A 25,845-nucleotide genomic window follows, 5' to 3' on the forward strand; every position below is an offset into this window, starting at 1 on the left:
AAGAAAACAAGAGTGAAGCTTCTCCTTTTGTAATTTGAACTAAAATGTTCAAGGGCTGGGCATCAGCATCAGCATTTTGTCGACAATTAACTTGCGGATTCTCAGCTTAATTTTGTATATATTAAAAAATGCAAACAGGCGTTTTCCACTGAGGTTGGGTGAGACTACAGGTCATAGGTTAAGGGTGAAAGGAGAAATATTTAAGGGAACATGAAGGGGAAGCTTCTTCATTCAGAGGGTGATGCAAGGGTGAAACGATCTGCCTGCAGAGGTGTTGGATGTGGGTTCGATTGCAACATTCAAGAGAAGTTTGGGTAAGTACATGGATGGGAGGGGCATGGAGGGCTATGGTCCAGGTGCAGGTTGATGGGACTAGGCAGAATAAGAATTTGGTACACACTAGATGGGCCAAAGAGCCTGTTCTGTGCTCCATTTTGCTATATGGTTCTATGTTAGTTTACAAATGTCTGCTTAAAGCACAGAAGTTTGTTAATGCCATGCACATTTCACAGCAACAAAGCTGATGCATAGTCAATTTTGCATCTTGGTAAGTTTGGGGACAGAATTCAGTTTGCACTACCAGCAATACTAGGTTACATTACCTCCCACGCTGAATTTTACAACAGTGGGGAAACTGGTCGAGCAATCCTATAAAAGGAGCTCTTCTGTTTGACTTATTTTGACCTCCGTCTGAGTACAAGACTTCCGTTGTTTCACTTGGTGTTGTGGCACTCTTAGTCGTAAATGTTTGGCAGACACTCATGTGCATGTTGTAATATTGGAAATACCATTTACAGACTTCTTATGTATTTTGGATCTTTTTGTTAAAAGCTTAATGTGGTTGAGCAAAGGTCTGCTAAATATTGACAATTGTAGTACCAATTCTAACGAGCAACTCTGCAAGAAGTAATTTTGGAAGACAGCAAAGTCATGAGAAAAAAAGTCTTTAGGACAAATACTTCCAACTGCCATAAATATGCAATGGCATATCCTTATGTAACACATCACTACTGTCTGGATTTTTCTGAGCAGCAATTAAGACAAAACTTGCAGAAGTGACAAACATAGAAGACAGAACAGTATAACACATTACTATGCCCATGATGTTGAGATGACCAATACATACCTACTCCCAAGAACTATCTAGCCTTCCCTCATACCTAGCCCCAAACGCTCCATTTTTCTTTCATACATGCACCTATCTAAGAGTCTCTTATTGCATCTACCTCTACCACCACTCCCGGAAGTGCCCATATGGGCGACCCAGTAGTGTGGTGGTTAATCTAACACTATTACAGCACCAGCAGCCTTGGTTCAATTCTGCTGCTGTCTATAAGGAGTTTGTACATTCTCCCCGTGATCACGTGGGTTTCCTCCCACATTCCACAGATGCTTGCGTTTGGGTTACTAAGTCATGGGCGTGCTAAGTTGGCACCGGAAGCAGGGTGTCGCTCATGAGCGACCCCAGCACATCCTCAGACTGTGCTGGTTGTAGACACAAATGATGCATTTCACTCTGTTTCAATGTATCTGTACACGTGACAAATGAAACTAATCTTTTATCTTTACCATTCTCTGTGTGGAGAAAACTGCCTTTGACATCTTCCTAAACTTCCCTCCGTTCAACTTCAATGGATGTCCATTGCTATTGGCCCTTGCTACACTGGGAAAAAGGTGGTGGCTGTCAGCTCGATCTATGCCGCTCATGATCTTATACTTCTCTAACAAGTTGCCTCTCATCCTCCACGGTTCTACAGAGCAATGCCCCAGCTTGCTCAACCTATCCCCATAAGACACATTCTTTAGATACCTCTGTTCCACCATGCTGCTAAGAATCAGGCTAATAACCTTCCACTGGGCCTTGAAGTTCGAAACAAATCTGAAACAATAAAGGATGGGGATACTCTGCAGGTCATGCTGGTATAATCTGACCTTCTAAGTGTTTCTGACATTTGACTTTTTATTTTATCTAAATATGAAGGTTTTCAACAAATCTGTCACTTTGAGAGGTTGCACCATATACAATGTTCTCGTAAAAAATTTTGTGGGAGATATTTGGAGAGACAGCTCAACTGTTAATGTCCATGGTTCATGCGTTAATTTGATACTCCCCCAGCACAGGTATGCAAAGATTCAAGGCATCACCAGGTTACTGACAACTACAACATGGGGATTTCTAGTATTAATCACTAAATCTGAAAGTTTTGTCTTCCCCAGCCTTTCATCTCTCAACCTCTGAAACCATCCAGACCATTTACAAATGAGAACTTGGCACTTTCCAATCTCACTGCTTTTGATGTGTCAGTCCCGTCAATCACCATTGTAATACCCCTTCAGTTTGGAAGCCCATTTTCTTTACAAACATCTTCATCATTCTCTACCCCTTTTTAACATCCTCCTTGAAATCATCTCTTTGAACAAGCTGTTATTCCCCTCTCCTAATACAAGACCACAAGATCAGAAGAAATAGAGCAGAATTAGGCCATTCAGCCCACTCAGTCTGCTCTGCCATCCCATCATGGTTGATCCTGGAATGTACTCACCCTATATACCTGTTTTCTCATCATATTCTTTGATGCTTCGACTGATCAGGAAACTATTAGCTTCTGCCTTAACTTAGACTCCACTGCGGTCAGTGGCAGAGCATTCCACAGATTCACTACTCTCTGGCTAAAAAAATTCCCCCATACCTCTCTTCTGAAAGGTCACCCTTCAATTTTGAGGCTATGCCATCTAGTTTGGGATACCCCCACCATAGGAAACATCCTCTCCACATTCACCCTATCTAATCTTTCAACATGAGAATCAGAATCGGAATCAGGTTTATTAACACGGGCATGTGACACGAAATTTGTTAACTTAGCAGCAGCAATTCAATGCAATACATAATCTAGCAGAGAGCGAGAAAAAAACCCCATAATAAATAAACAAGTAAATCAATTACATATATTGAATAGATTTAAATAAAAATGTGCAAAAAAAGAAATACTGTATATTAAAACAAGTGAGGTAGTGTCCAAAGCTTCTATGTCCATTTAGGAATTAGGTAGCAGAGGGGAAGAAGTTGTTGAGGAATTGCTGAGTGTGTGCCCTCAGGTTTATGTACCTCCTACCTGATGGTAACAGTGAGAAAAGGGCATGCCCTGGGTGCTGGACGTACTTAATAATGAATGCTGCCTTTCTGAGACACTGCTCCCCAAAGATGTCCTGGGTAGTGCCCAAGATGGAGCTGACTAGATTTTCAACCTTCTGCAGCTTCTTTTGGTCCTGTGCAGTAGCCCTTCCATACCAGACAGTGATGCAGCCTGTCAGAATGCTCTCCATAGTACAGCTATAGAAGTTCTTGAGTGTATTTGTTGACGTGCCAAATCTCTTCAAACTCTCTATCAAATATAGCCACTGTCTTGCCTTCTTTATGACTACATCAGTATGTTGGGATCAGGTTAGGTAGTTTTCAATGAAATCCTCTCGCAGTCTTCTAAATTCCAGTGAGTTCAGGCCCAAAGCTGCCAAACGCTCCTCATATGTTAACCCCCTCATTCCCAGAATCATCCTTGTGAAACTCCTCTGGACTCTCTCCAATGACAACACTTCCTTTCTGAGATATAGGGCCCTAAACTGTTGATAATACACCAACTGCAGCCTGACTGGTGTCTTATTAAGCCTTAGCATTATCTCCTTGTTTTTATATCCTATTCCCCTTGAAATAAATTCCAACATTGCATTTGCCTTCTTTACCACAGACCCAACCTGTAAATTAACCTTCTGGGAGTCTTGCATGAAGGCTCCTAAGTCCCTCTGCACTTCTGATGTTTGAACCTTCTCCCCATTTAGATAATAGTCCACACTATTGTTCCTTTTACCAAAGTGCATTATCGTACATTTCCCAACACTGTATTCCATCTGCCACTGTTTTGCCTATTTTTCCAATTTGTCTAAGTCCTGTTGTAATCACATTGCTTCCTTGGCACTACCTACCCCTCCACCTATCTTCATATCATCCACAAACTTTGCCACAAAACCATCAATTCCATTATCCAACTCATTGACTAACAACATGAGAAGTAATAGTCCCAATACTGACACCAACAGCCAACCAGAGGTCTCCCTTTATTCCACCTCACTGCCTCCTGCCTGTCAACCATTCCATTATCCATGCCAGTATCTTTCCTGTAACTCTGTAGGATTTTACCTTGCTAAGCAGCCTCATGTGTGGCACTTTTTCATATGCCTTCTGAAAATCCAAGTAAATGACATCCACTGGCTCTCCTTTGTCCACCCTGCTTGTTACTTCCTCAAAGAACTCTAACAGATTTGCCAGGCAAGATATCCCTTTATTAGAAACCATGCTCGCTTTGACTTATTTTATCATTAGTCTCCAAGTACCTTGAAACCTCATCCTTAATAAAGGACTCCAGCACTTTTCCAAGTTCTAAGGTTAAGCTAATTGTCCTATCATTTCTTTTGCCTTCCTCCCTTCTTAAAGAGTGGAGAGACATTTGCAATCTTCCAGTCCTCCAGGACCATGCCAGAGTCAAATGATTCTTAAAAGTCCATGACCGATGCATCTGTTATCTCTTCAGCAACCTCTCTCATGACTCTGGGATGTAGTCCATCTGGTCCAGATGACTTATCCTCCTTAAGACCTTCAGTTTGCCTGGCACTTTTTCATTTGAAATACCAATGGCACTCACTCCTGCTCCCTGACACTCACGGACCTCTGGCCCACTGCTAGTGTCCTCCACAGTGAAGACTGATGCAAAATACCATTAAGTTCATCTGCCATTTCTTTGTTCCCCATTACTACCTCACCAGCATCATTTTCCAATATCTCCTTCTTTGTTTGGTTCTACTTTTGTTAAATAATTTTGGACACCATAAACGAGCACATCAATATAGCTGTACACAAGAATAGATGCTTGTGTCTGCTCCATCAGTCAATAAGTTTATGGCTAATATTTTACCTCAGTACCATTTTCTTCAACTAACCCAAATTTCCATAATATCTAAGGGTCTTTGTCTTTGAGTCAGTGACTGAATCTTTACAGCCTTCATTAACATGATGAGCATAATTCCTAAACATTATGACCCTCTGGCTGAAGAAATTTCTTTTCATCTCTATCATGAATGCCCTACTCTGTGTTTTGAGATTGTAACCCTTGGTTTCAGTCACCTCAGCCTGGAGAAACATCATCTCTACATCGATCCTTTAAAGCCTTTAAAAGAATTTTTACCTATCAATGAGATTGCTGTTCAATCTTCAAAATTCCAGAGTTAAAGTTCCATCTGCTTAAGAATTAGAAGCAAGTTTAGGTCATCTGACCATTCAATAAGATCATGGCTGATCTGGCCGTGGACTTAGCTCCACCTCCCTGCCTTTTCCCATAACCCTTAATTCCCCTGCTATATAAAAATCTAACAGTGACTTAAATTTATTTAATTAAGTAGCTGCTACTGCTTCCCTGGACACAGAATTCCACGATTCACTACTCTCCGTGAAGAGCAGTTTCTCCTCATCTACATCCTAAATTGATTCCTCTGAATCTTGATGCTACGTCTTCTAGTTCTAGACTCATTTATAGACAATAGACAATAGGTGCAGAAGTAGACCATTCGGCCCCTCGAGTCTGCACCGCCATTCTGAGATCATGGCTGATCATTCACTATCAATACCCAGTCCCTGCCTTGTCCCCATATCCCTTGATTCCCCTATCCATCAGATATCTATCCAGCTCCTTCTTGAAAGCATCCAGAGAATTGGCCTCCACCGTCTTCCAAGGCAGTGCATTCCACACCTCCACAACTCTCTGGGAGAAGAAGCTCTTCCTCAACTCTGTTTTAAATAACTGACCTCTTATTCTCAATCCATGCCCTCTGGTACTGGACTCTCCCAACATCTGGAACATATTTCCTGCTTCAATCCTATCAAATCCTTTAATTATCTTAAACGTTTCAATCAGATCCCCTCTCAATCTCCTCAATTCCAGCGTGTACAAGCCCAATCTCTCCAATCTCTCTGCGTAAGACAGCCCTGCCATCCCAGGAATCAACCTAGTGAATCTACGCTGCACTTCCTCAATTGCCAGAATGTCCTTCCTTAAACCTGGAGACCAAAACTGTACACAATATTCCAGGTGTGGTCTCACCAGGGCCCTGTACAAATGCAAAAGGACATCCTTGCTCTTGTACTCAATTCCCCTTGTAACAAAGGCCAACATTCCATTTGCCCTCTTCACTGCCTGTTGCACTTGCTCATTCACCTTCATTGGCTGGTGAACTAGGACTCCTAGGTCTCTTTGCATTTCTCCCTTACCTAACTCAACACCCTTCAGACAATACTCTGCCCTCTTGTTCCTGCTTCCAAAGTGGATAACTTCACATTTATTCACATTGAATGACATCTGCCAAGTATCTGCCCACTCACTCAGTCTATCCAAGTCTCCCTGTATTCTCCTAACATCCTCTTCGCATGTCACACTGCCACCCATTTTAGTATCATCAGCAAACTTGCTGATATAGTTTTCAATGCCCTCATCTAAATCATTGACATAAATCGTAAAGAGCTGTGGTCCCAATACAGAGCCCTGTGGTACCCCACTAGTCACCTCCAGCCAGTCTGAGAAACACCCATTCACTGCTACCCTTTGCTTTCTATCTGCCAACCAGTTTTCTATCCATGTTGAAACCCTGCCCCCAATGCCATGAGCTCTGATTTTACTCACCAATCTCCTATGTGGCACCTTATCGAATGCCTTCTGAAAATCTAGGTACACAACATCTACTGGCTTACCCTCATCTAACATCCTTGTTACACCCTCAAAAAACTCCAACAGATTAGTCAAGCATGATTTGCCCTTGGTAAATCCATGCTGGCTCGGCCTAATCCTATTTCTGCCATCTAGATGTGCCACTATTTCGTCCTTAATAATGGACTCAAGCATCTTCCCCACGACTGACGTTAGGCTAACAGGGCGATAGTTCTCCGTTTTCTCCTTCCCTCCCTTCTTGAAAAGTGGGACAACATTAGCCACTCTCCAATCTTCATGAACTGATCCTGAATCTAAGGAACATTGGAAAATGATTACCAATGCATCCGCAATTTCCTGAGCCACCTCTTTTAGAACCCTCGGATGCAGACCATCTGGACCCGGGGATTTATTAGCCTTCAGTCCTACCAGTCTACTCATCACAGTTTCTTTCCTAATGTCAATCTGTCTCAATTCCTCTGATATCTTATGACCCTGGCCCATCCATACATCTGGGAGATTGCTTGTGTCCTCCCTGGTGAAGACAGATCTAAAGTATGCATTAAATTCTGTTGCCATTTCCCTGATTCCCATAACAATTTCTCCCAATTCATTCTTCAAGGGGCCAACATTGTTCTTAACTATCTTCTTTCTCTTCACATAGCTAAAAAAGCTTTTGCTATCCCCTTTTATATTCCTGGCTAGACTGAGCTCATACCTGATTTTTTCTCTCCGTATTGCTTTTTTAGTTAAGATCTGCTGCTCCTTAAAACTTTCCCAATCATCTGTATCCCCACTCATCTTAGCCCTGTCATACTTCTTTTTCTTTAATGCTATACAATCTCTGACTTCCTTTGTCAACCACTGTGGCCCCTTCCCCCTCTTTGAATCCTTCCTTCTCATTAGAATTTACCAGTGGAAACAACTTCCCTGTTTCTCTCTTCACAATCCCTTTTATAATTTTATATGTTTCTATAAGATCCCCTCTCATTCTTTCGAATTCCGGTCAGTATAGTCCCAGGTGACTCAATTTTTCCTCATAGGTTAACCTTCCCACTTCCAGAATCAACTTCATGAACCTCTTCCACACCTCATCCAATTTCAGTATGATTTTCCTCAAGTAAGGAGATCAGAACTGTAGTATTCCAGGTGCGGCCTCACCAATACCCTGTACAATATCATTACATTGTAATCAAAATATATGCTGTGAGAGATACTGCTACTTTAAATACTGTGTTAATTTTGTTCATTATCCATTATACCATCTGGATTAAGAAATGGAGAATGAGATGTAAAATACTGACTAGTGAGAGATGTATAATCCAAGCTGAACTAAAATTTTCTAGTTGGAATTCTGGTCCTAGAGAACAATGGAGATATGAAATTGAATTAGTGCAAGAAAATTAATCAATGCTGGATATTTGCAAGTTATTATGCCTCCAAACTCATCCTAGCTAATCCTCTCAGAGCACCCAAGGGTGAAATGGGCCTTCACCATTTTTAAAGGTGAGTAGCTTCAGCCTAATCACTTCATGGTCTAGCCTGTGTCTCCTTCAGCAGCCGAGTACTGCTTTGATCAGTCAGAGCACATTTCAAATGACTTCAGAAACTGCATGATTGCTTTAAACAACACTACCTGCTTACCAGCGTCGGGCCATTACAAGTTAAACTTGATGTGTCTGCTAGCATTGATTATGTGCAGTATGTGACTATGATGTTGTGTGAGGAAATGCTGCAGTAAGGAATAAGTATTCTCTGCATGAATTCTGCATAGGTTTGCTGGGCCTGAACATTCATATTGGATTCAGTTTCTTATCAAATGAAGCCGCCTGCCTTGACATTCTGTTGCCATTGGCATTCTCAATGCCTCAAAAATTGTATTTCTCATGTCCCAAATTTATCAGCTGGCTGGCCTTTGGTGTCAATAAATGTCCCATAATTCTTTCTTTGTTTACAGCAGCATCTCGAATGACAGGGACTCTAATCTCATTATTTATATCTCTCTGAATTTCTGTGCTTTACCATCAACTTTTCTATGAATGTAAAATAAATAAAGTTCTCTTAAAAGTGGACATGGGATAATTCCTTTGAAATACATTAAATTGATTTTGATTTCATACAAATATATGAATTAGGAGAATGCCGGCCTGTCGAATCTGCTTTATAATTTAACAATGTGGCTGATCTAATCATAACTTTAGCAACAAACAATCTGTTGGAAGAACTCAATGGGCCAAGCAGCCTCTGTTAGAGGTATTGTTGATGTTTCTGCATCAGATCGCTATCCTTTCACCCCTCAGATGCTAAGCCTCAGATTATCTGTTGCTCCAGATCTCAGCATCTGCTGTCTCTTGAGTCTCCTGACCATAACCTCAACTCCACACTTCTATATTAACTGTGGTAACTTTACACTCCCTTTCTCATTGATGATTTAACTCCACTTAAAGGTATTCAAAGTCTCTGCTTCCATCAGCCTCATGAGAGGAGAATTCCAAAGATGTGACACTAAGAGAAAAGTTGTTGCCTCATCTCTGATTAAAATGGCAAACAGTTATATTTAAAGAGACAGCTGGTAGTAGCTTCCTCCACAAGAAATAATATCCTATCCATATCCCTTCTGTAAAGACTCTTATGGACCTTCCAAGTTTCAATCAAATCCTCTTTCTTTCTCCTAAACTCCAGGTCATATAATACTGTCTAGTCTTTCCTCATAAGGAGGCCAACGTACTCCAACCATCTATCAAGCAAACTTTCTCTAATCATACTTCCTCACACAAGGAGCATGATACAGTACTGTGAGCTTTCCTTATAACTTGTTGTACCAGCTCACTAATCTTTCGTGCATTAGGAAACCTGGATCATCCTGCACCCTCTCACCATTTAGTAATGCACTGTTTTAAAATTTACTGACCAGAAAGCACAATTCCACAACACAGTTGCCACTCACTAATCCACAGCTCTTTGTCCTCCTCACAACTTATTTCCAACCTGCCTTTCGTGTTATTGGCAAGTTTAACCTGCAGTGCCTCCATTCAAGCCTTTCACATGTTGAAGTTCTTGCACTGGTCCCTGTGGTACATCACTACTAAACAGCAAAAGATTATTTATCCCTGCCCCTTGTTACCTGTTCCACCCGTGCCAAAATGTTACCTCCCACACCATTTCTTAGTCATTCAATCTGTCTGAAGGCAAGTGCTTGATGGTTGGGGAATCTGAGGTAGAAGGGGGTGGTAAGTGTCAATGAGAGGGCAATATTACAATAAACCTACTGTATATCTGTAAAGGTCACAGAGAACTCTGATGACATGGTCTTAGTAGTAAAATCTCAGTATGACCGTCCTCTGAGACCTCATAGAACATGCATAAATAAGTTTAACCATTGTTTTCAATAATCAACATAAACGGTTTGTCCACATTCCTAACTAAGCAATTTACGTGTTCTCATGATCAAGCCATCACTGCTCATCTGAGAGACAGTTTGAAGCCTCGATTACCAAGCAGGGGAAGTGAAATGGAATGGGAGTGCATTATTTTAGGCTCTGCTGAGGTTTTCTGATCTCTTGTTTCCTCTCCATCTGCAGGTACGTCTATCACAGTTCAAAATGGATGGTTGCAGGGAATGCAGATTCACCAGTCCCTCCTCGAGTCTACATCCATCCAGACTCTCTAGCATCTGGGGACACGTGGATGCGACAAGTCATCAGCTTTGATAAGCTCAAACTTACAAACAATGAACTGGATGATCAAGGACATGTATGTAGATAGCAATTTATACTCTAAAAGACTACTGTTTATTTCACAGTGATGTTTATGTTGCAACACTGGGCAAATGTTAATCAACAGTCAAGTCAGGATACTCAAGGTAATGGCTTACAGCATTAGTTAATTAGACATGAATATAGCACCTGCAGGACAGCAGCACATCCCAGAGCACCTTACAGGACAAGAACAGAGGATTAGCAAAAAACAGAGTTGGGGTAAATGTAAACACTGTGTATGCTGGAAATCTGAAATACAATGAATTGCTGGAAATACTCAGCACGTCAGGCATAGATGGAGAATGTTTCATGTTAATGATCAATTGGGATCACGTTGACACACTCAGCTGAGTGGGACGACAGTGGGATCAGTAGGGGAGCTTCTTCTTACTAGAACGAGAAATCGGTATTCATGCCATCAGGTTGGAGGCTACCCAGACGCGATATATGCTCCTCCATCCTGAAGGTGGCCTCATCTTGGCAGCAAAGGAGGCCATGGACTGACATACCAGAATGGGAATGGGAATCGGAATCGGTATTAAATTGTTTGGCCACCAGAAAGTTCCTCTTGCGACAGATGGAGCAGAGTGCTCAACGAAGTGGTCCCCCTATTTAAGATGGGTCTCTCCAATGGCTACATTGGGAGCACAGGAGATGATAGACGGCCCCAGCAGATTCGCAGGTGAAGTGTTGCCTCACCTGTTTGGAGGCACGAATGGGAGGAGGTGTGTGGGCATTTGCAATCCACACTAGTCACTCAGATGAAGGGACTGACTGAGAAGGAAATTTCCTGACCCTAAGGGGAAAGAGGAGGACAGAAACAGTTGCAATGTAAGTAGGTTAACGGAGTGGGAGAAAAGGCATCACATAAATGTCAGCAAATGTGAGATTATACATTTTGGTAGCAAGGAAAGACTATCAGAATATTGTTTAAATGAGAAGAAGGCTGTCAGTACCTTGGAAGCTGGGTTCTTGAAGAGTGTTAGTATGCCCTCACAGCTAACAATTAGGAAGGCAAATTGAAAGTTGGTCTTTATTGGAAAGGGTATGGAGCACAAATGCTTCCGATTCGGTCTTATTATTTAGTAAAGGGATGATTGCATTGGAAGCTCTTCAGAGGAGGCCCACTAGGATAACTCTTGGGGTGACGAGGTTGTCGTATGAGAAATAATTGAATATATTCAATTTGAATGAGCTGAGGTATAAATGAAATACGTAAAATTCTGGGAGAGTTTGGCAGGATAGGCTCTGGAGGTATATTTCCCCTAGTGAGCAAATCTAGACCTCAGGGGCAAGGCTTTTAAATAAGGAGTCAGCCATTTAAGATGGATTCCTTCTCTAAGAAGGGTGTGAATCTTTGGAATTCTCTACCCATGCTTGTGAGAGCTAAATCAGTAAATATTATCAAGAAGTGTGGACAATAGGGAAATGAATGGTTATGGGTTTGGACAGGAAAGTGGAGTAATGATTAAGTCAATCATAATCCTACTGATTTTCAGTGTGGATTTAATGGGACTTCAGCATCTGGTTGATAAAATCTCACTGGGTCATGTAACAACATATAAGGGCAGGTGAACATTAGTCTGATGAAAGAAATAGTTTGTAAAGAACATCTTCAATAAGAGCAGTGTGAAAGCAAATTAGGTAGATTTAAACAGGGAATTCCAGTAGAAGTGGTAGAGGCAGGTTCGGTATTGTCATTTAAAGTGAAATTGGATAGGTATATGGACAGGAAAGGAATGGAGGGTTATGGGCTGAGGGCAGACCAGTGGGACTAGGTGAGTGTAAGAGTCAGCACGGACTAGAAGGGCTGAGATGGCTCGTTTCCGTGCTGTAATTGTTATATGGTTAATTCCAGAGCTTATGGAGTTAGCAGCTGATGGCACACTCATTGATGGTGGTAATTAAATCAGGAGATGATATAAACTTGAACAACACTGGTATCAGGAGAGTTGGAGAGTTTTATTTACTTAGAGATTTATTTATGGAGAAGGAGAAGCTCTGCTGCCTTGTGGCCATTCCCACCCATGGGAAAGGCTTTGGGAGTAAACCCTGAAGAAGGATCCCGAAGTTCCTGAAGGCAGATTGATGTTGTTTACAACTTCACTCTGGCAACCTCTGCGCTGACACTGGTGCCAAGCTGTATTGGCGCTTGTCCTTCTCTTGGACTACATCAGAAACGTCGAGAGGGGGATCCCGCTGCATGGGCAACAGCCAGTTCTTCAAATCTTCCCACCCAGGTTTACGCCACCCGAGGCGCAAACCCATGATCACCTGGGATCGATGGCTGCCTACTACTATTTAGGGATACTGCACAGAGAAGGCCCTTTTGGCCCTTCTGGCCATGCTGCCCAGCAACCTCCAACAACCTTGATTTGACTTTAACCTAATCATGGGACGATTTACAATGACTGATTAACCTACCCTGGTACGTATTTGGACTGTGGATGGAAACCGGAACACCCGAAGGAGACTCACACATTCCACAGGGAGGACCTACTGACTCCTTACAGAGGATGCTGGGATTGAACTCTGATGCCCTGTGCTGTAACAGTGCTGGGCTAACTACTATGCTACCGTGGTGCCCAAGTTGGAGAGCATTACAGTGATGTGAAAGGAATTTTAAAATCGAAGCATTGTTTAATTGGGAGCCAACATAGTTCAGTGAGTACTGGTGAGTTGGGTGAATGGAACTTGTGCAAGCTGGGAGACAGACAGCAGATTTTTTGAATGAGTTCAGGTTTAGGGAGGGTAGAATGAGGAGACGAAATGCAAAGAAAAGCTGAATATCGATGTCCACCGTGAGTTCTAGCAAAGAGGAGCGCCAGTAGAGGAACAGTCCACAAATAAACACAATAGCAAACTCTTCATTGGATTATTTCTCCAACTTTCACCATAGAATTGAAAGTTTCATTGATATTTCATTTCCAGACTTCTCATCGAGTAATCCTGTAGAGAATATTATTTTACTGATTTATTCTGCAGACATAGTTCTCTCTTGCCTGTTTCCAGGTCAAAATGTTCAAATACAGTTTGTGAAAGACTCAGACACAGACTCAATTTAAACATGAATTCATACAAATATGATAAACATTTTAAAATATAACATTCATTTGCATATTATCATTATTTGATACATTTCTCATTTCAATATATTTTTCCAATTCGATTACATGCAAATTAAAATATAAGCAACTCCCAGTCATTTCTACCTACCTAATCAATATTTATGGTACAATTTGTGGGATAGTCTTGGTAAGCCTGTGATAAATAGTGAAGTATTTATACATTTCTGAAATAGATTGCTGCTATTCTTTTCAAAAAGCTATTTTTAAAATGGAACCGACAGCCAGTGAATGATTGCAAACTTAAACTGCTTTGTGATTGGTGATGGCAAAAATAGCATGGACCAGATATGATTCAGATCTTCCACTCCCAAAATGTGCCTGGGTTATAACTTCTGAGGAACACTCTGTACCAGTCCTTGATGCTTTCCATTCTCCGCACCTTCTCTGCATCTGTTTTCATTACTGCCAATTTATGCCAACTCTGGGATTTACCACTTGTGAACTTATTTCCGCTGGGGATTGCAGTGAAATCCAATCCTATTTACCATAACAGGAATTAGAAATGAGATACATAAAGTCAGACAATTTCAACCTAGGTAAAATGTAAAATACTTGACTTACTCAACATGAAAAGTACAGGAAAAGTACAACTCAGAAACAAGCCCACAACCCATTCTCTCCACACTGTCAGAGAGCACTGTAGAGAGAAAAACTAAGTTAACATTTCTGATCAATGATCTTTTGACAGAATTTCTGATGCACAGCCATCGGCTTGAAACATTAACTCTGTTTCTCTCTCAGTAGAGAGAAACCCAGCCTGCTGTGTCTTCCCAGCATTTTCCATTTTATATTGGGTTTTTGCTGGAATTGGGCTTTGACATCATGAACAACATCTTGATGATGGCTACAGATAACCTTGACAGAAGAGTTCTGTGTTTGAGTTCCCATATTCTGTGTAGAACACAGAAAAGTACAGCACAGGATCAGGGCCATCTGTGCCGACTATGATGTTATTGCAAGCTAAGCTCATCTGCTTGTATATAGTCCAAATCTCCCCATCCCCTGCCCATTCATGTGTCTGTCCAAATGCCTATTTAATGTTGTTAACATATCTGTTTCCACCATTTTCCCTGGCAACACATTCCAGGCATCTACCACTCTCTGTATAATAAACCTGCTTAGTAAATCTCCTTTAATCTTTGCCCCTGTCACCTTAAAGCTATGCTCTCTAGTATTCGATGTTTCTTTCCACCCTGGGGAAAACAGACTCAAGACTATCCGCCCTCTCTTTGCCTCTCATTATATTATATGCTTATTTCTGGTCACTCTGAACCTGTGACGTTGCAGTGAAAAGAATCCAAATCTGTCAGACCTCTGCTTATAGCTAATGCTCACTAAACCAGAGTATGTCCTGATGAACCTCTTCTGAACTCTCTCCATGGCCTCCACACTCTTCCTATAAATTAGCGACCAGAACTGTGCACAATACTCCAAATGCGGCCAAAGTAAAATTTCTTACAACTGAAGTTTGAATGTACACAGATACATCCTACTCCCCAGCCTAACGTAATGGTTGAGATCTTCCTGAGAAATGTTGCCACCTCCTTGTGGAGCTTCTGGCATTTCCTATTACACTTGTCAGGAAAGCCGGGAATCCGTAAAATGCAGGAATGCAGGAACTCCAAAATTCACCAAGACGCATTTGTTGGTAATTTTGCCGCTATACTTTGAAGTTATATTGTATTTAGATCTAGTAATAGAGTCGAGTCACAGTTTGAAAATAGTGATTAATTTTGGACTTTTTGGATGGTCCTAAATATCAGAAACTTTCAGAGATACTTATGTTGTTTGACAGACGGTTAAGCCTGGGGGCTCAACTTGGGATGTCAGAGCAATTTGCGTGGGACTTGCACTAGCCTTTCATGTGATGGTATTTACTGCTAGAACCCACTGTGGTGCACAGGTCTTTGCCAGTCAGGTTGGAGTTGGCTTTGTTCAGTAAGTTGCCATTTGTTGATGTGCTCAGAGTAAACACTGACCGAACAGATAAGCAAATGTGGGTGGTGCTAAAGTGAATAAGGTAGAGTTTATAAAGGTACTAGGAGATGCTTACAATTTGAAAACTGTTTTATGCCAGAATAGAGTTGTATCAAATCCAAGAATGCTTGGAGCAAATTCATTTTATTTTATTAGAATTCATTAAAATATTTTTTCATTAATGGCTATTTTAACTCCAATGTGAAACTAAAATGAAATAATGTGAATAGCAACATTCAATTTTTACCACAATTGTGCTTCACATTTCAGTTACTCAAAACCAAAGCTTCAATATAAAAAATGTAACAATATATTCAGAAAATTATTTAAAAAGTATAAAATGCAAATTATCTTTCAATTTTCCCAATTTTATTCTTTCTAAATGATTGCTCTGGACATAATCCAAGCTGGAATTGGATTAAGAACTACTGACCTTGTTTCACAGGAGTTTGATTAAACCCATCAGGGAAAGTATTTTGTTTTTCTTCCAGAGAAAGGAAACTTTCATTCTCTGTTTGGACTGGATTGCATCCCAGTTTCTGAAAATGAGGAGGCAGTGTTAAAAAACATGGTGCCATCACACCTTTCATCATGGAAACAGAACATTTTTTCATCTGCCATGGTTAGATGTGAAACCAAGCTTAGATTATACTGTACTATCATGCATCTTACACAGACAGGTGCTTATCTGCCTTTGAACTGCACGACACCTGGGTTCCTGAAGTAAAAGTAATGATTCTGAGATACATCCTGTGGATGCACTGGGACACATCATCAGTGATGTAACCTGGGGTTGTTGGGTGTTTCGGGTCTTTCAACATCATATACTCTCGCCGAGGTGACCCAGCTTGGGTTGATCAGACCCCAGCTAGGGGCCCATGGATCACCCCTCCTGGAGCCTCTCTCAGTGGCCTCTGTGATGATCCTGATTGCTTTCCTCTTGCCAGCCCCACTGATGCCAAGTAGAGTGTAGACTCTGCAGAGTGAGTGGCCGGTAAAACCCCTGCACCCTACTTCGATGGGCTCGCAGTGAGGCTTCCAGCCTTGCCTCTGACACTGCTCCACCAGCTCCTGGTACTTGGCCCGCTTCCGCTCATTTGCCTCCTCAGTGTGGTCCTCCCAGGGAACTGTCAACTCGATGAGGACAACCTGCTTCGAGGACACTGAAGAAAGGACCACATCCGGCCTCAGTGAAGTTGTTGCTATTTGGGCGGGAAACTTCAGCTGCCTCCCCAGGTCAGCTTGAAGCAGCCGATCTGCTGCGGCGCTAAGCAGGTCCGATGACGATGCTGGTCTGGGCTGACGTGGGGGCTGTGCTCCAGCTCTGACAAAGGAGATGATCTTCCTCTGACCACTCTGTGGTCATGGCCATCGCGATGCTCTCCGCCACTGCCTTCAGCACCTGGTCACGATGCCACCGGTAGCAACCTTCCCCAAGGCCTTAGGGCAGCTGCTAAGGATGCGCTCCAGTGATCCTCTTCCTGGACAGAGAGGACATGCCGGTGTATCACTCTTGCTGCAGACATGGCGGTTTGCAGGGCTTGGCAAGACATCATAGACAGCCTGGATCATAAATATAACGCGGTGGGGTTCTGCCTGCCAGATGTCAGACCAGGAGATTATCTGCACCAGCGCACCTTCCCACCTTGTCCATGCTCCCTGCTGCCGCATGCCCACCATCCTGCTATTCCTCTCCTCTACAACGCCAGCCCTCTCTTCCTCCAGGACTAGTTGGCATCTGTCCTCACCTTTGGCCTTGTCATAGCCAGGTTGTGAGATGAAGCCCAGCCCCACTCGCCCAGTTGACACTGTCCCCACCAGAGCCCTGTGTCTCAGCCGGGACTCTGCTACCACCGGCCCTTCCTGTGCCTTCCATTTCCCGCCCGTCCGTACCTGGTTGCCAGCTGCTGCCACTTGGAATCCCTGTACTGCAGCACCTCTCCCTGAACTCCTCGTCCAGGCTGCTGCAGCTTACTGCACCTTCCGTACAGTGCTGCGCCGCTCAGGCTACGAGGTGGGCCCAGCCTCCTTCGAAGGTAGTTACTGATCGTTCTCTCCAGCAACTCTACAGTCGTCACAGGCACCTCGTATACCAGAAGCGGCCATAGGATTCGGGGTAGGATGCCATGCTGGGAAATCCAGGCTATGAACCTTCCAGGTAAGCCTGACTTGTCCACCATGGTGAGCCAGCTCTCAAGCTCCTTGGAAGTTGATCGGACAGCAGCTGCATCTCTGAGGCTACAGTTGAAGGCCTACCCCAAGCTCTTGACTGGCTTCCCAGTGATATATGGAACTGTAGTGCCATCCAAGGTAAAACAAAACTTGTCCACCACTCTGCCCTTTTTCAACACCATCATGGAGTTGGATTTAGCTGGCTTGAAGCTCATCCCTGTCCATGTGATGAGTTTTTCCAGGCCCTGCTGCCAGGAACTGAGGTTGTCGTGACAATGAGGTCATCCATAGAGGCTCTGATCGGGGGCTGCTGAACACCAGACTTGGTCAGCAGGCCTCTACACTCTGCCTTAGCTGCCTTGACTATCGTATTCATGGCAAGGGCAAAGAGAATAACGGAAATTGTGCACCCAGTTATAATCCCCTTCTCCAGCCTATGCCAGCCTGATGTCATAGATCCAGCAGTGACTCTCAGTCTGAAATTCCCATTGTAGTTCATGACGAGGTCCTTGATCTGTCTGGGAACGTGGTGATGGTCCAGTGTAAACTCCACCAGTTCATGGGCTATTGACCCATAGGTGTTAGTGAGTTCTAGCCAAAGCATGACCAGGTCTCCCTTCCCCATGTGCACCTCCCTGATCAGCTGGGTGACTACTCCAGTGTATTCCAGGCACTCAGACACTCCGGGAATTCCACCCTTCTGCACTGAAGTGTCAATGAAAGCGTTCTTGAGGAGAAACTCTGTCATCTGGCGGGACAAGACACTGAAGAAGATTTTCCCTTCCACACTAAGCAGCGAAATGGATCTGAACTGCTCCAGATTCGATGAATCTTCCCCCTTGGGGATCCAGACCCCCTCTGTGTATCTCCACCAGTGGAGTCTGCCACTGTCCCCCTGCACCAGATCACTCGCAGGATCTTCCAAAGAATCTTGAGAAGCTCCGGGCAGTGCTTGTACACCTTGTAGGGTACTCCGCTGGGTCCTGGTGCAGAGCTGGCTCTGGCTGAAGACACAACCTCCTGGACTTCCTTCCAGGTTGGCTCCCTCACATCGAACTCCACTATGGTTGGCTTTTAAGGGCTCTGTGGAGGCCCAGCTCTTGCTCCCTTGCAGGGTTGCTCAGGATGGTATGGAGGAAATGGTCCACCTCTTCTTTAGAGCACACAAGCTGGCCACTGCGTTTCTGCCCGAGGAGCTATTTTGTAAAACCAAATGGATTTGCTATGAAGGCAGTTTGCTTGCTGGCTCTTTCTCTCCCTTGCCTCCTGTGTCATTCTGCTCTGCGCTGGGTCATTAGCTTCTTCCTGCAGATGTTCTGGAGCTCAGCCAGGGGAGGTTTCTACTCCGTTACAACCCTGAACGGCCGTGCCAGGGACCAGAGCTCTAGGCGCAGTCGGTGGATCTGGGCTGCCCTGCGGCTCATGATGTATTGGAATCTGGTGATCTTTCGCTCCTCTATTCCAAACCTCTCTGTGGCAAAGCTGACAATGATGGTGGTCACTGACTGGAGCCATCTGTCAACATCCCCCTTGGCTGTCAGCTCTGTGATTCTTGCTCCATTCCCCAGCAGACTGGAGCCACTCTTTCTTGTCGCTGGCTGGGGGCCATTTGATCTGGCCTGTTGCACTATGTTGCTTGGGACAGAACCTTCTGGCGCTTTGAGGTTCTGGGCTCTGTGGGGTGACTCCTCCTGCTCTCACCAGGCGTAAACCCTGTGCGCAGCATTCTCCTGCTCCAAGCACTTCTTTCAGGCCTGATGGAGCTTTAGGACCCGCTTGTTCTTACAAGCCTTGCTGCAAGTGCATCTATCTCCGTCCCGTCATCGATAATCCATTTGCCTTGGTCGTTGTTATTGGGTCCGTCCTACTGGGATGCTCATTCTCCCCCCCCCCCACCCTCTCGGGCTCCCCTGGGGGTGTCTTTCATTGGGTTTATCTGTAGCTTTCTTGGGTCCTTCTTCACAGAAGATGCAGGTTGGGCTGCTACCCCTCCCTGCCCCGCTTGCCGTCTTTCCAAGCTGCCCGCTGTCTCTCCCGTCGCCACCAATCTGTTCTTGGCGGACACCCAGCCTGTTCCCGGGAGTCACAGTACTCCGTCCATCGACTGCCTCAAACAAGGAGTTTCCCCCTCCAGTGCGGTTCAGTAATAAGCACCCACTAAACCCGTCAAGATAGCGAGTTATATCTTCTCACAATTACAACTCGGGGCGTCGGCGCTCATTTCCGGTGTCCTCCGTAAGAAAGCTTCTTCCCTGATGCGTGTGGCTTTCCTCCCAAAGACCTACCGGTTCGTAGGTTAACTGGTCATTGTAAATTGTCCTGTGATTAGGCTGAGGTAAAATCGGTGGGTTGCTGGGCGGCGCGGTTCGGTGGGCCCAAGGGCCTTTCTGCGCTGCATCTCTAAATAAAATATAAAATAATTAATCAATGCATTATTAAAGTTGACGATCGAAGACACAAGTAGATTACACGCCCGGATTTCTTCTCTAATTTTTTCCGGATTCTAACCAGAAATATGAGAATTCTGTCAAAAAACATTTATAATAAACGATTACATGCACATTTATTTTATTGGATCACTTTATTAATTTGAAAGAAACTGAAGCTTTATACGACATTCACTTCGTTTTCTGTTATCCAAATCTGGAAATCATTTAGTTTGAACGAAATGCAGCGCACGTCATTCAGCGAAGTTTTGATCGGCGTGGCCTTTGTTCGAATTTTGATCTGGCTGATTTTTTTTTTAACGTAGCTAACGCAAAAATAATTATCTTTACTCCTCGTTTTTCTAACAGATAATTCTTCATTCCATGCACAAATATCAGCCCCGGGTGCATGTGATCCGAAAGGATTTCAGCAGCGAGCTGTGCCCAACCAAACCAGTGCCTGCGGGCGAAGGGGTGAAAACTTTTACTTTCCCGGAGACTGTCTTCACCACTGTAACAGCGTATCAAAACCAGCAGGTAGGTCTTCCGCCATTCTCCGTTCTCTGTAGAAAAGCAACTGCGAATTCTCTCCAGCTCTTAGATGCTAGCCGGGGGGTGGGAGATTCTCAACGCCGCTCTGCTGTAGTGCAGTGTCTTGATGTTTGAGACATCACAATACAAGACGAAAACTCGCCCCCAAACACGCACAAAATATACTTAAATAATCCATAAAGGCGAGTCGAAGCCAACAAGTGGATTCCACAATTCTTCACAAGAATCGCCGTGAAGCACAATCTTATTTTGAGATTATATTTCCTCATGTAGGAAATAATTCTACATAGTACGTGGAGTACAGCTTGGATGGGTGGGGGAGATATGTTGTGAAGAATATGTTGCTGAAGTAGACTCAAAATTCTAAAGCTGTCTCTTCCCGCCACCGCCGCTGTATATTTTCATTACCTTTGATTTATCTCTACTTCTTTTAGGAACAACTTAAGCATTTCTCTGGAAATTGAATACAATTACAGTAATGAACAGTTCGGTGGATTCATTTTTATGCATTGGATGTCATGTTTAGTTTACTTACACGCTATTTGCGCGTTTAATTTTAATTAGATCGTGTTTCACGCCCTTTCAATAACTTGGACCGTACAAGAATTGCTTTACGGAACTAGCAGCTAGTTAATGATTCTAAGTTTAACACTAGTGCAGTGTGCCCCATAAACACAAATAAATGTACGTAATTGGTACAGATCTATCAGAGAGGACCTTGTCTGTGCGATTTGACCAACGGGAATGTCATTAACATTGCTGTGGAAAATTCGTCTAAAATCTGTAAAATAGTCACAGTCTTTACTAAAACTACGGCGCTATAGATTAAAAAAGAGCGAATGAACGACTGAACCACGATTAGGTGTCTTGTTTTTAAAGTTCACGAACACGTCAACAACCTGAGCCAATGCTTAAGGACACCCGGCTCTGGACTATTTTAAAACAAAAGATTCCCACACCAGGGAAGTACTGTGCTCGACAACTGGGCTTCTGCTCCAATCCTTGTTCCATGCTATCTGTCGATTTTACAGCCTTGTTTACCTGCATAAAGCAGTAGCACAGATGCCTACGCTTTTAGATCTACTGCGTGTCGTATCACAGCATTAAAACTAGCGTGAGCCTCCTTTTTTTGTAACGTAAGCTAACGTGAAGCATGCAATTAAAAAGAAGCCTGCTATTAAAATCCCACCAGTTTCTCGGCCATATATTTCATATTGGCTGCTAATTAATTACTTCAAATCACTTTCGATTAATCAGATTCAAATAGCTAACGAAAATTCCTAATGACCAAAAGAAGTAACAGCTCCAGCAAGTCGACTGGTCGTTCGTTGTACACGAGAACGTCGGAGTGTTCTGTCTGAGATCGTTACCGCTGCTGTTTGTGTTTTCACAATGCTCACGCGAGTTTAGTGAATTCAGCCGTAAATTCGTACAGTATCTTTCTGGGGAAAATCCTCGGTGAAATATTTTAAACGAAAATTTCCATCCAATTCAAAAGCCTACGTTGACGTGTTGTATAATCTTACTTTAAAAATCTCCTGAATTATTTTATCCAAATAAACTCCACATACTTTATTTATTTCTACCTAAACTCGTGTCTCTGATTGCACCATACATCCTCCAAAAGGGACCATTTCCCCCCTTCAAACAATAGTTCGGAATAAACAACATCGGAGGGCCTTGGTGTAAAAAGCGCGGGCCGGAGTCTTCCGGATCGATCGGCGGGCTGATTAAGATAATGTTAATACACTGCGCGTTATTAAACTTCAGTCCAGTTATTCGAACCTGGTAACGGCCAGTGTCCAAAATCCATCCCTTCAGCCGGGGAGAGAATTCTGTACGTCTTTACCAGTGCCCGGAGCCTCAATCCTTGATAATGGTTTAGAAGTTTTCGGAGCAACCAATGCAACGTTTAAGTTCTCAAAAGATTTAAACATTTACATATGTTGATTCAGTGTCCGGGAGATCAAAGAGGGAGCTGAGCAGTATTGAAACCAAATTCGACACCCCACTTCAATTAAACCCAACAGCAGGCGTGAGTTCCTCCCTCTAGGCTGTTTCAGCATCGCTGGACTGTCGACCAGATTTGGGAGTTGCTCTATCATTCTGCGAACACATCCCTCACTTGTAACGCATTTCAGGATGGCACCGTACATCTTCTTTAACCGGCGTGTTCCCAGTCGTCCCCCGATACGAAGGTTTAATTTCTCAGAAGAGTCGGGTGTCTCGTACCTGATGGTGGTGGTGTGGTGAGCTGGAAGTGGACACAAATTGTTTCCGGTAGACGGAAGGTTATTCGAAACGATTGGGAGGCTTATTTGCAGCATTCTCTTTTTTAAAAAAAAGATGCCTCCTGATCACTCTCCAACGACCATTTTCAAAAGTGAACCTTTCCCGTGGTGAATATTCTTAATACCCGTTTCCTTTAAAAAAATACAATTAACCGACGCAAACCTGACCCTTCCAAAGCTGAACAAATTCGAATTTTAGTTAAAGGTATCAATGTAATTCAAAATAATTTGGTGTGTAGGAATAAGATAATTTTTTTACTGCAATCACTTTATCGAAGACAGTTTCATTTTAATGAGAATTTAATGTTTTCTGGATTATAACGCACAGCAATACTCCGTTTTCAAGAAGTAATAAAGACTTCTATTTTCGTTACTTTATTACTGAACTGATGTTTGATTTTGGAAGAATTAGGTTTCCCGGTCGGATCTCCCTAAGGCCCCTTTTCTCTTCGCCCTTACGTGTTCACTTTTCCACAAACCATTATCATCTCGCCGCTCTTTGAATTTCTCTTTTCATTCTCCAGATTACAAGGCTGAAGATCGACAGAAATCCTTTCGCGAAAGGGTTCCGGGACTCGGGAAGAAACAGGTGAGGAGTCAAAGCTCAACAAATGAGTTCAAATGAAGAATTCCGACTTGACAATAGAGGAATGCGCGTTTTCTTCGCGTTCATTCCGAACTGCCTGGGTAGGCGGCCAGAACAGACAACGCTGTGCTGTTTAACAGCAAAAGTTTGCTGTCTAACAGTTTAGAAAAATACTGGGAGTGCTGAGGACGCCTGCTTACCTTTTTTTTTAAAACAAAATAAACGAGTTTATATTTATATTCGGGTTCAGGACTCGGTTCTGCCCACGGAGAAGCGGCGGTGATGTGACTGCCGATTGATTCTTCGCACTTCCTGCCGTGATGTTTGAGACAACTCGCCTGTTGTCATTTACTTTGAGTTTGGAGAAGGTGCCGCGTGTAAGCTATTATTAATAATTTTTGAATTTAAGCTCTACGATCTTTCACATTTTGCCGATAAATAAGTAGCTATTTTAACCCGCCCTGATAATAAACTGCCTTTACAGGGCATTTGTGTAAAATGGTTAAAGGCCCATATTAAAGTGGAAATGGCAGAATATAATTGGAAACAAAACCCAGTCTTAGACATAGCCTGTTGCACTCAGTTACCTCTAAGTGCAGTGGATGGTTAGATACGAGATATAACGCAGCGCTCCGAATGTTGAGGCTCCTGACAGCACCTGGAGAGAGTTTAACAAATGTTAATGTTAGGATAAAGTTGGCCCATCGCGGCTGCAAATACTTATCGTTAGGCGGAAATAACACCGCTTCCACTAAAGTATAAACAGAGATTCGGCAATGCCGACATCGGTGCAATCAGCAGCTAACGCCTGTCAACACTCAACCATTCACACTTGACTGAGGGGCTTCAATCTCATTCACCAGTCAGGATTACACCCTAACTGCTGAATGCCGTGATTCCGGTTATAGTGCATTGGCGCACGCCCAAAGCACCCTCCTGAGGCTGGACAATTGGCTTTCTCCGAAAACCAATTGTAAAAGGTGGCAGCGGTTAACTCAGGGTTCAGGAATGCACCATTTTATATCAAAACGTGGTAGAGAGGATTAAGTTGCATTTTGCAACTCGGTACCCGATCCCTCACTTTTCTTAATTATGTCCCTCATCATTTGAAAATGCATCAAATCACACGCATACAGCTCTATCTACCGCCCCACCACCTCTCCCATCTCCCACTCCGAGTCTAAGTGCTCAATCTGCGTGTCGGACTTCCAGTGAACAGTAAATTCGTCCAAATCAACTCCAGTTTCTAACCACTCCTCGTCCTAACAACTATCTGATCCTCAAACTCTGCCACTTTTGTTAAATTTGTCTTTCCACTTCTTTTCCATCTTGAAACCACCCATATCTCCTCCTTTCTGTCCCCATTTGTCTAAAACTTGGCTGTTTCCCACCCTAGCCAGTCTCTATTTCCTCTCACGACCTCAACCCTACTCACTGTCATATGGCCTATTACCCTCATTTCTGCTCATCCTCATTTGCTCTCATATAAACAAATTTTCACCTTTGAAAATTGCATTTTTGTTTTTAAAGTCCCTCAATTGTTAATCTCTCAATCCATCCTTGTCCTAAAACATTTGATAAGGTCAACCAGCTTCTCTACATTGGCTTCTGGCTCATCTGTGACTTTAATGGTGTCACTGTTGGTGGACACGTTCTTCAGCTGCTTGAGGCAGAAAGACCTGGATTTTTTCCCTAAATCTCTTTTCCTCCTGACCTTAATCTTTTTTCAAATGCACCCGAATGAGTGTATCTTTAACCAAGTTTTGGGTGACCCATCCCCGTATCTCCTCAGTGGCATATTTTGTTTAATCATATTTCTGGGATATTTCAGTACAGTAAAGATGATATATAATGCAACTTCATAAACACAAGAGATTCTGAAGATGCTGAAAACTCTGCACAAAACAAAAAAAAACATTTGAAGGGACCCAATCCAAAATATCGACTGCTTAGGTTATAATACATAGGAGTAGAATTAGGCCATTCAGCCCATTTATTACTCTCCATTTAAATACTTTCTGTCTTGTTGACTTCCTTCAGCATATAATGCAGCTTGTTATTTATCATATGATGCTCCTTTGCAAGATGCTCACATAGTATTACATTGCATTGAAATGATAATGCATTTTTTTCCCCAAAAAATCCTCAGCTTAAAAATCTGATTTGGTTGCATTTTCAAACTTGATATTGCAATTTTTGCGGGGGGGGG

At 43.1% G+C, this 25,845-nt stretch overlaps 1 protein-coding gene across 2 annotated transcripts in view; it reads left to right on the forward strand.

Moving 5' to 3' along the window:
- tbx15 (T-box transcription factor 15) overlaps positions 1-25,845 on the forward strand; it is an 83,876-nt gene that overhangs the window by 36,047 nt on the left and 21,984 nt on the right. For both annotated transcript variants that reach the window (XM_059966192.1, XM_059966194.1), the window contains exons 4-6: positions 10,328-10,499; positions 20,577-20,744; positions 23,575-23,639. In XM_059966192.1, the coding sequence (XP_059822175.1) occupies positions 10,328-10,499; positions 20,577-20,744; positions 23,575-23,639 (405 nt within the window). The remainder of the gene's footprint in view (positions 1-10,327; positions 10,500-20,576; positions 20,745-23,574; positions 23,640-25,845) is intronic.

Source organism: Hypanus sabinus, chromosome 4, assembly GCF_030144855.1.
Source record: "Hypanus sabinus isolate sHypSab1 chromosome 4, sHypSab1.hap1, whole genome shotgun sequence".
Classification (NCBI taxonomy): domain Eukaryota; kingdom Metazoa; phylum Chordata; class Chondrichthyes; order Myliobatiformes; family Dasyatidae; genus Hypanus; species Hypanus sabinus.